The 12421-nt window shown below is 41.1% G+C and overlaps 1 protein-coding gene across 1 annotated transcript; it reads left to right on the forward strand.

The window, feature by feature from the left end:
• Positions 1–1949: 1949 nt before the first annotated feature.
• On the forward strand, positions 1950–7246 carry sumo3a (small ubiquitin like modifier 3a). Its single transcript, XM_058090292.2, has 4 exons — positions 1950–2114; positions 2889–3017; positions 4236–4307; positions 5903–7246. The coding sequence occupies exons 1-4, from the start codon at positions 2094–2096 to the stop codon at positions 5963–5965; spliced, it is 285 nt and encodes a 94-aa protein (XP_057946275.1). The 5' UTR covers positions 1950–2093; the 3' UTR covers positions 5966–7246.
• The last annotated feature ends 5175 nt before the right edge of the window (positions 7247–12421 follow it).

Consider the following 12421-nt stretch of genomic DNA (forward strand, 5'->3'; position numbering starts at 1 on the left):
GAGACCAGGGTTCAATTCCATCCTCTGGCATCTCTGTGTGGAGTTTGCATGTTCTCCCCGTGCATGCGTGGGTTTTGTCCGGCTACTCCGGTTTCCTCCCACATTCCAAAAACATGCTAGGTTAATTGGCCACTCCAAATTGTCCATAGGTATGAATGTGAGTGTGAATGGTTGTTTGTCTATATGTGCCCTGTGATTGGCTGGCCACCAGTCCAGGGTGTACCCCGCCTCTTGCCCCAAGACAGCTGGGATAGGCTCCAGCACCCCCGCGACCCTCGTGAGGAAAAAGCGGTAGAAAATAAATGAATGAATGAATGAGTATGGAACCGAAACAAATCCAGTTTATCATAAAAATTGAAGAAATGAAGAAACTAATTTTGCTAGAGTAGTTAAAATATTATAATTTTCAGACATTCAAGTCCAAGCATTACAGTCTCAAAAGTCTCAATATTATGAGGAAAAAAAGATATTTTAGAAGCATAAATTTGAAGGAAAAAATTATGTTTTGTGCAACTTTTGGCTAAAATTTTGGCTAATTTAGGGTGTGAATGTGAGTGTGAATGGTTGTTTGTCTATATGTGCCCGGTGATTGGCTGGCGACCATTCCAGGGTGTACCCAGCCTCTCGCCTGAAGACAGCTGGGATAGGCTCCAGCACCCCCGCGACCCTCATGAGGAAAAGCGGTAGAAAATGAATGAATGAAACCAGTACTGTATCTTGAGAACTGTAGCCAATCAGCATTTACTTTTTCTTTATCGGTGACCTAAACCTGCAAAAGTTGTGAAAAATTTTGTAAACGAACCGCCAGTGTAATTGAGACTACATGAGGTGCAATGTGGTTTTTGTCTTGGTTGCAGAACACTGGACCAGGACTACACCCTTGCAAGGGAACTGGCGGGTGGCAGATGGTAGATGGTTGGCATTGCCAGCAGCAAGTCAAGTCAAGTGAACGTTGGCCTCTGTCAAGACTGCCACTGTCACTGATTATGTTCATCATTTTTATGGACCCAATTTCTCGGCGCAGCCAAGGATTTGGGGGGGTCCGCTTTGGGGGTGCCTATGGTCCCTGTCGCTGCTATTAGCAGATGATGCGATCCTGATGGTCACATCGAGCTGAGCTGTGACCTTCACTGTTTGCTGAGGTGGGTTGCAGCTTCTGGAATGAAACTCTGCATCTCCAAATCCGAGACCATGGTTCTCAGTCGGATGAGGGTGGATTGCACGGTCCGGGTTGGGAGTGAGATCTTACCCAAGAAATGATTTTAAAAAATGACCTGCCACTGACAGAACTTTTTTTTAATGTTATTTCAGTTTTTAAACAAAAACATAAGTGTGGCGGCACGGCGGTCGAGTGGTTAGCACGCAGACCTCACAGCTAGGAGGGTTCGATTCCACCCTCGGCCATCTCTCTGTGGAGTTTGCATGTTCTCCCCGTGCATGCGTGGGTTTTCTCCGGGTACTCCGGTTTCCTCCCACATTCCAAAAACATGCTAGGTTAATTGGCGACTCCACATTGTCCATAGGTATGAATGTGAGTGTGAATGGTTGTTTGTCTATATGTGCTGTGAAGACAGCTGGGATAGGCTCCAGCACCCCCGAGACCCTCGTGAGGAAAAAGCGGTAGAAAATGAATGAATGAACATAAGTGTGCAGTACCAGTCAATAGTTTGGACACAACTTCTAATTCAGCGCATGAGAAAATGTCTCCAATCTTTTGAGTGGTCCTGTATAATGATGTCAATGTCAATGTATGTATGTAATGTATGATTGTTACATCATAAAGTACATTGGAAAATCAGTTTTAATGCGACAAATTAAAACACAACATTGCGTCCATTCTAATAATAGACTTTCCAGTTCGCGTGATCGAGGATTTATGCACCCCTGCGCGCTCCTGCCTGCGCGCTCCCGAGACTTATAGGTCACGTGTCTGTCTTCGTCCAATCGTTTCATTGCAATAGCGGTCCGACGCGCGCGCCCGTCACCGGAGGAGAAGAGGACAGAAAGCGACAAGAAGACAAATTAAATAAAAACCGCAATTTTTTTAAAAAACTCCAATTCGCCGGAAAAGCGCCTCACGAAACTCCGCAACCATGTCAGAGGAAAAGCCAAAGGTGAGGTTTTAATGCGTATTATTAAGTGATGCTTTGAAAAATGTGCAATGTAAAAAAAATGGCCTGCTTAGCACGTTTCTCTCAATTGGCGCAAGTGTTTGTTTCGCAAATGAATGACTTCCCAATCGGCGGTTAACGTTGAGTCCTTCTAAATTTGTTGACATTGTAATCCGGCTTTTTATCGTTTTTGGTTGGAAAAAAAACCCTCCGCTATCAAACCGATGATTGTGGTTTGCGGATTTTTTTTTCTTTGTGGGGACCACGCGATGTGCGCAAATGCCGCAACTATAGCCGCCACAATGGGACGCTAGCAGATATGATAAAATAAGCTAAATGGTTTACGCAACAGAGCTATGATTTGGTGGGTTTTATTGGCTTCAGTGCTTGTTTGGCCATATTACAACAAAACAAAGCTATTGAGCCATGCTAGCCGGTGGCTGGACTGCATCATTTTGAAGGGTTGGGATGTGCAGGTGTTAGCCTCGGGCTAACATGCTAATGTTAGCATCGTTGACCTGCTATTGTTTGAGGCCTAAGCGTTAAATAGTGGTTGTTGCAAACGGACATGTAAATCTGCTTATCTGCTTCTTTCCACCAACAATATTGACATTGACTTCCCCCTACGTGATGCTCATTTGGCAGGTGCAACATCTCTGCTTGTAAACACGCTGTACCGTTAAGTGTAACCTAGCTGTTCTTAACAATGACGTCACACCCATTAACGTTGTAAAATTGTATACGTCATGTTGTTCAGTGTGTTGTATTACCTTGCAGGAGGGTGTCAAGACCGAGAATGATCACATCAACCTGAAGGTGGCTGGGCAAGATGGCTCCGTGGTCCAGTTCAAAATCAAAAGGCACACACCCCTCAGTAAACTCATGAAGGCCTACTGCGAACGACAGGTGAGCTCCAAACACCAAATGCTGCTTTACATGACGCCTAACGCAGAAATGATACAAATCCACAAGATATATGCTGCAATCACATGAAACATTCATTCATTTTCTACCGCTTTTTCCTCATGAGGGTCGCGGGGGTGCTGGAGCCTATCCCAGCTGTCTTTGGGCGAGAGGCGGGGTACACCCTGGACTGGTCGCCAGCCAATCACAGGGCACATATAGACAAACAACCATTCACACTCACATTTGGAGTCACCAATTAACCTAGCATGTTTTTGGAATGTGGGAGGAAACCGGAGTACCCGGAGAAAACTCACACATGCAAACTCCACACAGAGATGGCCGAGGTTGAACCACTCGTCCACATGCAAATATTAAATATTATTTTTAATATACTATATTTTATTTTATTATTCAATTTTCAGTTTTTCTCTATTTTAATTCAACTGTTTAATTTTTGTTTCATTTTCCATAGTATATATTTTTTTCCTTATTACTTGTCCATATGTTTTTTTGCTTTTGTTATAAAATAGAAGAAAAAAAGTTGTCAGCATAATAAATTCTCTCTTTCAATGTGGTGATATAAAAAGTATTTTTTTGCATGTACATGTAAAAAAATGTCTTTCTATACTGACTATTAATGTGTTTTTTTTAGAGACACAATTCTGTATCATAAAAGTGGGTGTCACTGGGCCAGCCAATCACATGCATGATCAAAAACAAATATCCTGCATATGCCAAAAATCCCCTCACAAACACAGACGAAGCAACGACATGCAAGAAGTCCTGCAAGTTTACAAAACAAAACAAAAGTTTGCTAAACTACCAGGATGAGCCGCCAGACTTAAAACACAAGTCAAAATTACAAAAAGTACATCGGAACTTGGAGTTATTCTAATTCTTACAGTGACTATGTAAAGCGGTTATTTACATTCAAACATTTTTTGTACTTTTATTTTCATCCTGTTAGTTCACAGTGGATGAATCAACCTGCTATCTTTAAGTTCGCTAACGTAATGGTTTTCAAGCCTTTGCTACCTGAACCGACAAGGGTTTTTTTTATCTTTGAATATGTGGCTTGTGTTAGTATTTCCACACAAGAAAATCTAATTCTGATAAAGTTTCAGCAGATATTTGATTAATGTTTGTGTGGTGGTCATGAGCACCACTAGATGGAGCCACAGTATGAGAATCCAAATTCTTACTTCTTCCTCATTACAGGGTCTCTCAATAAGGCAGATCAGGTTCAGGTTTGACGGCCAGCCGATCAATGAGACGGATACGCCTTCGCAGGTAAGACCTCTCACTCTGTTAGTTTTACCTGTGATGACAGCCTATCAATCTGCTCTGGTTTCCCTCATAGTTGGAATGCTAGAATCCCTAAATCGTTAGAAGCTGTACAGGCAAAAAAACATTTAACTGCCATACAAGTGTAAAAAGAAGCAAGTCTTGGCTAAATATGTTTAAACAGTGCCATGCAAGTGTAAAGTGTAAACTACTTTAGTACCAGTGTTTTGCCACAGGACTGCCATCTGTATGACCGAAATTTGCACTGTTGGCCACAAGGCATTTGCAAAAAATGAGTGAAAAAACAAGCAACAAAATCTATAGAACTTTCTGTTGCTGCCCATTGAGATGAGCCCTAGGTGCTTCAATGTCACAGCGGCCAAAAGCCTCTTTTACTGGCTAAATGTACCACCGATATCCCCCCCCCCGCTCTGTCGTCATATTGCTCGTATTGACCAAGTGTGTTATACTGTGGTTATGAACAAAGGTGAACAGGTAACGCCAACTATTTTTTATTCTGCAGGCCACCAGAAATAAATGATTGTATGGGAAACAATGAGTAGTAATGCATTAAAACACCCTTTAAACCAGGGGTGTCAAACTCAGTTTACCTGGGGGCCACTGGAGCTAGGGTCTGGGCAAGGTTGGGCCGCATCAAGTTTTCCAAAAAAAAAAAAAAAAATGCAATTATTAAAAACAGAAAAATGAATAAACTTTCCTTTGGTTCCGATTTTCTACAAGAAAAGCTCTGATAAAACATTCCACTGTTCTCAAATATCTTACTTTTTATTTTTCTACACAAAATAGGATGAAAAATAAACAAATCAAGAATAAAGAAAATCAACCAATCAGTAATAAATAAATATAATAATAATAATAATAAAACGCAAATAATAAAAACTTAAGAAACCACATATAGTTGGTGGGTAGACAAATGATTTTTTTCAGATTAAAATGAACAAAGCATTATTAGAGCCCTGTAGACATGACAAAACACGACTATAGTCACATTTATACTCTTTTTATTTACAACATATTGCGCAACAGCAGGGTCTTGAGACACATGCTAACTCGCAAACTAGAGAGCTAGTGACCTAAACGGTAGCCTTCAAGTTATTTCCTTTAAACTTAAAAAGCCAAAAACTTACCACTTCCACACGGATAGGGAGGATAACTATTAAGTTATTTAACCTTTTAAAATCAACATGAATCAAACGTAATAATTTTTTCTGGGTACATGATACCATACAGCATCCATATCAAACTTGCGCGGGCCACACTAACATTAAACTTTCATATCAAGGCGGGGGCCTCACCGTGGGCCGCGTGTTTGAGACCCCTGGTTTAAACACTCTTTACTAACAACAGAGAGGTGGACGTGACAGCTCAGTCCAAATGTGCATGGCCCAATGTGTGTGTGTATATATATATATATATATATATATATATATATATATATATATATATATGTGTGTGTATATATATATATATGTGTGTATGTATATATATATGTGTGTATATATATATGTGTATATATATATATGTATATATATATATATATGTGTGTGTGTATACTAATGGAAGATCTCTTCCTCTACTAGCTGGAGATGGAAGACGAAGACACCATAGACGTTTTCCAGCAGCAGACTGGCGGCCTCTGCTAAAGGCCCTCCCACCTCAGTGACAACCACCCTCAGACCACACCCCTCTCACGTCAGCACCGGTCATCACTCGTCTACGCTATTATTATTATTATTATTTCTTCAGTTAAGCTATGTCCATATCGGATTTTTTTTTTTTTGGTTGGGAAGTGGGATGGGGGGTTATAAGCAGCCAGGACTGTACTCTCCTTGGTTGTCTTCAGTCAGGAACACTATGATTGGACCAACAGCTATCCACTAGTATTATCGTCCATCAAGGGGTTGCCCACCTTACATGTTTTTGTCTGGACTCCTGCTGTCCTTATTGCCAGCATGTCTTTTTAATTGTCTGCTTTTTAACCAGCTTTGCAAAAGAATTCGTGTTTTGTCTCCCCACCCAATAATAGACATCCACGAGGGTCGCTTGTTTTTCCTGTACAGACAACAACAGAATGGATATAAGCTAAATATTGACCAAACGTTCAGACATATTTAAAGGGGGTCTGTACTTTTTGGTTACTTTTTTTTTTCTTCTTCTTCTTCTTCTCGTCGTTCCATGTGCATACCGCCAAGTATTTATTCAGACTGAAAGATGGCTGCATGGATAGAATGAAGCAGGGCAGTGGAGGACACCCACTTGGGGTCCTGAGCGGCGTCCAGGAAAGTCAGTATATTATTGTAAACACCTCACTACTTTGTCTACCATTTTTGCATTGATATAAACTGGCCTAAGATGAACATTTAGTTCAACTGCAATGCCATTTTCATATGTGGTGGAAGGGGGCGTGTGGGCGCCCACCCCGGTACCACATTTTTGGAGGTGCACGACAACACGCTTTGTATTATGCGCTAGGAATTTACATCCGGTCTTGTATTGTAGCTTGAAATACTGTCTTTGGAGATTTGAGATTCTCCTGCAGATGCCCGACTTAGCGTTTAATGTCAATGTCCCCCCCCTTTTTTTTTTTAAAGAAAAAAAATTGAAATAGTTCGCCCCCACAGTTTTCGCAAGTGTATTTTTGGTGTGTGTGTCTAGTCCATCTGAAAGCGTTCTTCATACTTCCAGAAAAACCACTTCACCTAAAAGTCCTCAGAATTTCATACCTATTATGTTTTGGGGATTTTGCATCAAGAGCACATTTTTCCGAGATAAATTTGCATCCTCCTGGATTGGCTTTAAAAAGAAAACCCCTTTACAACAAAACAAGGCCCAGGTCTTTGTCATGTTATTTGTTTCTCTACTGATTTGTACATTATTTGTGGTCTTTTACTACTGTATACAATAAATATAGTTTGGTACTCAGATTTGTCGGTGCAAGCTTTTTTTTGTTTTTTAGAGTCTATAAAAATATCAAAAGGTGGTACCATATCTTTTAATTTAAATCATTAAAAGTACAGTATATGACTATCAAGATGCAATCATGATAAGATTAGTAAAATAAGTGCCATGGTGTGATAAGGCAATAAGGAAATAACCGTGTCCACTTTTAGACCTCATCCACCCTGGAACGGTGATAATGTGCACTCATATTTGCATTTTGTAGTATTTGCATATTTGGTCATGGCTGAGAAAGCTGAAAGATGTACAGCCAGCTGAACAGTCCATTTTTTTTTCATTAAATTTATCATTTTAATATAATTTTGCAGTATTTTTTTTATGAATTTATAAAATATGCCATTAAAATGAATAACCATATCTTTTTATAACCTTTTGTAATTTTACAGTACTTGTTATTTTTGTATAATTTTTAATGTATTTAGTTTAAACTAGGGCTGTCATGATTAAAAATCAGTTTTCAAGTTCAGGATAAATCACCATTTGCAGCTGTGTGAAATATGTCCATGTATGTATTAACAGTCCCAAACAAACTTAATATTTGAAAATATTTTAATATTTAAAAAATATCTTACATGTGTCAATTTTCCAAACAGAAGTTATTTAATAGAAGACATTTTGAATCTCACTTGAACCATATTATGAACACGAAGGGGTTGTGTTCAAACCGCGTAATTTCACTTTTTCAGAATATTTTCTGGGATTTTCAAACATACTTAAATATAGCAAATGGTACTTCCGCAGTAAGAGTGATGTTTCTGAGTGATAAGGATATCCACATATGGTTTTTCTTTGACTGTATATTTAGACCAGTGGTGCAGGACATGTATGAGGACTGTAAGAAAGTGGTAAGATGTGCTGGAGGTGTGACAGGAGAGTTCAAGGTGGAGGTGGGACTGCATCAAGGATCAGCTCCGAGCCCCTTCTTGTTTGCTATGGTTGGTGGACAGACAGTCAGATGAGGTTAGACAAGAATCTCCATGGACTATGATGTTTGCAGATGACATTGTGATTTGTAGTGAGAGTGGGGAACAGGTGGAGGCGATGCTAGAAGAGTGGAGGTTTGCCCTGGAAAGGAGAGGAATGAAGATTAGCCGCAGCAAGACGGAGTATATGTGTGTGAATGAAGGGACCCTAGTGGAAGAGTGAGGTTACAGGGAGAAGAGATACAAAAGGTGTAGAATTTTAAGCACTTTGGGGTCAACAGTTCAGAACAACAGAGATTGTGAAAAGGAGGTGAAGAAACGTGTGCAGGCAGGATGGAACGGGTGGAGAAAAGTGTCAGGCGTGATGTTTGATAGAAGAGTTTCAGTTGAAAGGAAAGGAAAGGAAAAAGGAAAGGTATACACAACTGTGGTGAGACCATGTTGTTCGGTCTAGAGGCAGTGCCACTGAACACAGAACTGGAGGTAGCAGAGATGAGGATGCTGAGGTTCTTATTGGGAGTGACCAGGATGGATAGGATCAGGAAGGAGTACATCAGAGGGACATTACATGTTAGAGGCCTTGGAGATAAAGTCCTTTAGGCCAGACTGAGATGGTTGGGACATGTCCAGAGGAAAGATAGTGAATATATTGGTAGAAGGATGCTGCCAGGCAGGAGGCATAGATGAAGACCAAAGAGGAGGTTTATGGATGTAGTGAAGGAGGACATGAGGGTAGTTGGTGTGAGAGAGACAGATGCAGAAGACAGGGTTGGATGGGGGAGATTGATTTGCTGTGGCGACCCCTGAATGCAAAAGTCGAAACATAAAGAATACATATCGAGCGTTGTTGTGACGTTCCGAGTGTCCTTGAATGCACCAATATTTGCCTCATTGGGAACTGCAGTCAAATTTAGCTTTCTCTTACACCCAAAGAAACACTTCCTGGGAGACATTGCTAACGCCGTAAAAAAAGAAACAGAGCTTGGGGGAGGGCAGAGAGCTATCAGGCCTACAGTGCATGCCCATATAAGGAAGCCTCGCACTCTGTGGGGTCACAGAGCGGCAGTGTTAGAAAAAAAACTCTCAGCAACCGACCATTCAGAGTAAAGTGGAAATACACTTTTACTTCACCCGAACAAGGCCAAAGCAGCCACTTTTGTAAATTCAAGTTAAGCTAATTTGGTAATGGTAATGGTAATGGTAATGGTAATGGTAATGGTAATGGTAATGGTAATGGTAATGGTAATGGTAATGGTAATGGTTTAATTTCATTTGAACATGCATCAGATTACAATTGAGTGCATCCCATAATCAGTTCACAGTTCCACATGTCCAAAAGGGGTAGGAAGAAGCAAAGCTTATTAAATCCTACCCCTCCGTCTGGTACTTTTACAATCACTAACTGTTACATTTGTTCACTTCCTGCTTTCCTAATATGGTTTAAGTTTTTTTTTGTTTTTTTGTTTTATTTTTTAATTTTTTTGTCCTGTACCAAAGTAGGAGGTGATATGAGCATCCAATGCCATAATGGGTACCATAGTAAGTGTCAATATAGTGATATATATAGCACATCATGACTGGTTCAAGACTCTTCATCCTTGTATTTAGCAAACATCAACTGCTTGTATTGTTTCTTGAATTGGCTCATCGTTGTGCATTGTTTGAGGTCCTTACTCAATCCATTCCATAGTTTGATTCCATATACCGAAATGTTATGGCAAATGCTATAATTTCATTTCCCCTTTTTGCGTGTTCTTTACTCTCCTGTTATGAGAAGGAAAAAAGACTCACAAACTGATATTGGATTTTCCAAAATGTATAAAAAATTCCATGAATTATTACAGAGCCGACCTGATCTATTCTTGGCGCAGGCGAAGCGCACCCTGCGTAGTGGTAAATTGGGTGACAGGCACCTGGTGTACACATGTCACCAAAACCTCACAGGCAGATTTCAGTGGACAGCAACCACTACTTAATGTAACTGTCCAGTACTAACCAGTATGTTCATTTTTGTATTAATCCTCCCATCACTTCTGATGTCAGATCAAAGATGTCACGCATAATGGAAATGGAAACTCAACCTGACGGTGGGTGAAAGTGAAAGTATGATGCCAACCGGGGCCGGCTCGACACTGGGGCGGGGGTAGTGGGGGTCCCCCTAAATAAATGTCTTGCCTCCCCCAAAATCAACATTTTAGAAGTGAAAACATGTGGCTGTGCTGGATGCCTTCTCGTAGCCCAGATTGCCCCTCCCTCATTCCCCTCCCCTTAGTAACATCCAATCACAAATGAGCCAACACGCAGCACTGACTTTGTGGAAACAGAGAAAGTGACCCATTAATAACAACTCAAAACAAAGATTAATATAAAGTTATTCATTCATTCATTCATTCATTTTCTACCGCTTTTTCCTCACGAGGGGTGCTGGAGCCTATCCCAGCTGTCTTCGCGCGAGAGGCGGGGTACACCCTGGACTGGTGGCCAGCCAATTACAGGGCACATATAGACAAACAACCATTCACACTCACATTCATACCTATGGACAATTTGGAGTCCCCAATTAACCACGGGGAGAACAAACTCCACACAGAGATGGAATTGAACCCTGGTCTCCTAGCTGTGAGGCGTGCGTGCCAACCACTCGACCGCCGTGCCGCCAATATATAAAGATATATTTTTAACAGGAGGTTAAGGAGGCGACAAGGCAAATACACCATCAAAGGTTAGCGATGTAGAGCAGAAATGCTGGAAAACAAGCAAGATGCCTGGATTAGCCTGATGCTGTGTTTAATGTAACTGTCAGGAACCGATGACGTGTCCCACGAGGTGGCTTATGTGGTGAATGACGTGCATTGTGGCCTCTGATGCGCGGTCCAGTCCTACACTTTTAAAGGTAATGAGGGGTTCATTTGATTGGTTAAGATTACACTCGGTTGTTTTAAACCCTTTGTCACTTGCGCTGGTGGGAGGGATAGGGGCGTGGGTGCGCCGCGCTGTGCCTGATTGTTCATTCATTTTCTACCGCTTTTTCCTCACGAGGGTCGCGGGGGGTGCTGGTGCCTATCCCAGCTGTCCTCGGGCGTAAGGCGGGGTACACCCTAGACTGGTCGCCAGCCAATCACAGGGCACACATAGACAAACAACCATTCACACTCACACTCATACCTCTGGACAATTTGGAGTATCCAATTAACCTAGCATGTTTTTGGAATGTGGGAGGAAACCGGAGTACCCGGAGAAAACCCACGCATGCACGGGGAGAACATGCAAACTCCACACAGAGATGGTCTCCTAGCTGCGCGCTAACCCCTAGACCACCGTGCCGCCCGTGCCTGATTGTGTTGCTCACAAAAATTGCAAAGTGTGCTGGCCACACCCCATTGGCACGGGCGCACCTGCCCTATGCCTGATCTACCAAATTAGAGCCCACTCTGTTATCACTTCTACTTCTATGAAACCCTCTATTATATCACATACAAATTATGTTGAAATATTCTTAAATCTCACACTAATATGGTTATAATGCTTTGTTAAATGAAGTTATGCTAAACTCTATGAGTGTCCCTCGACTGTCAAATCTCTAACTGCATTATGCTCATTCAATCGGTACATGTCATTTGTTTCGTGAAACATCAGTAAAAGCATTGTTTTTGTCCGACGAGAGCCTTTGGCATGGTTTAACATGAAAATACAATATTCTAATTACATTTATAAGTCACAAAAGTGGAAAAAGCATAACAGGCCCCCTTTAAATAACTATTAGTATGAGTATGGAACCAAAACAAATCCAGTTTATCATCACTGGCCACAACCTTGGGTATGCCTGATCCATTTTAAAAATGGAAGAAATGAGCACTAATTAGTTAAAATATTATAGTTAGTTAATTTTAGTTTAGTTTAGTTTTCAGACATTCAAGTCCGAGCATTACAGTCTCAAAAGTCTTCTCAATATTATGAGGAAAAAATATATATTTTAGAAGCATAAAATTGAAGGAAAAAAGGATGTTTTGTGCAACTTCTGAAAATTTTGGCTAATTTAGACTAATTTAGACTCTGGGTACTCCGGTTTCCTCCCACATTCCAAAAACATGCTAGGTTAATTGTCGACTCCAAATTGTCCATAGGTATGAATGTGAGTGTGAATGGTTGTTTGTCTATATGTGCCCTGTGATTGGCTGGCCACCAGTCCAGGGTGTACCCCGCCTCTTGCCCAAAGAC

The sequence above is a fragment of the Doryrhamphus excisus genome, linkage group LG14, assembly GCF_037039965.1.
Source record: "Doryrhamphus excisus strain RoL-2023G ecotype Guam linkage group LG14, RoL_Dexc_Guam_v1.1, whole genome shotgun sequence".
NCBI classification, from domain to species: Eukaryota; Metazoa; Chordata; class Actinopteri; order Syngnathiformes; family Syngnathidae; genus Doryrhamphus; species Doryrhamphus excisus.

Excerpts from the sequence above, each read along its gene's own strand:
- sumo3a (XM_058090292.2), top strand. The coding sequence starts at position 2,094 with ATGTCAGAGGAAAAGCCAAAG. Across the intron at positions 3,018-4,235 it reads AGGCCTACTGCGAACGACAG|GGTCTCTCAATAAGGCAGAT; the intron begins GTGAGCTCCAAA and ends TCCTCATTACAG. Across the intron at positions 4,308-5,902 it reads AGACGGATACGCCTTCGCAG|CTGGAGATGGAAGACGAAGA; the intron begins GTAAGACCTCTC and ends TTCCTCTACTAG.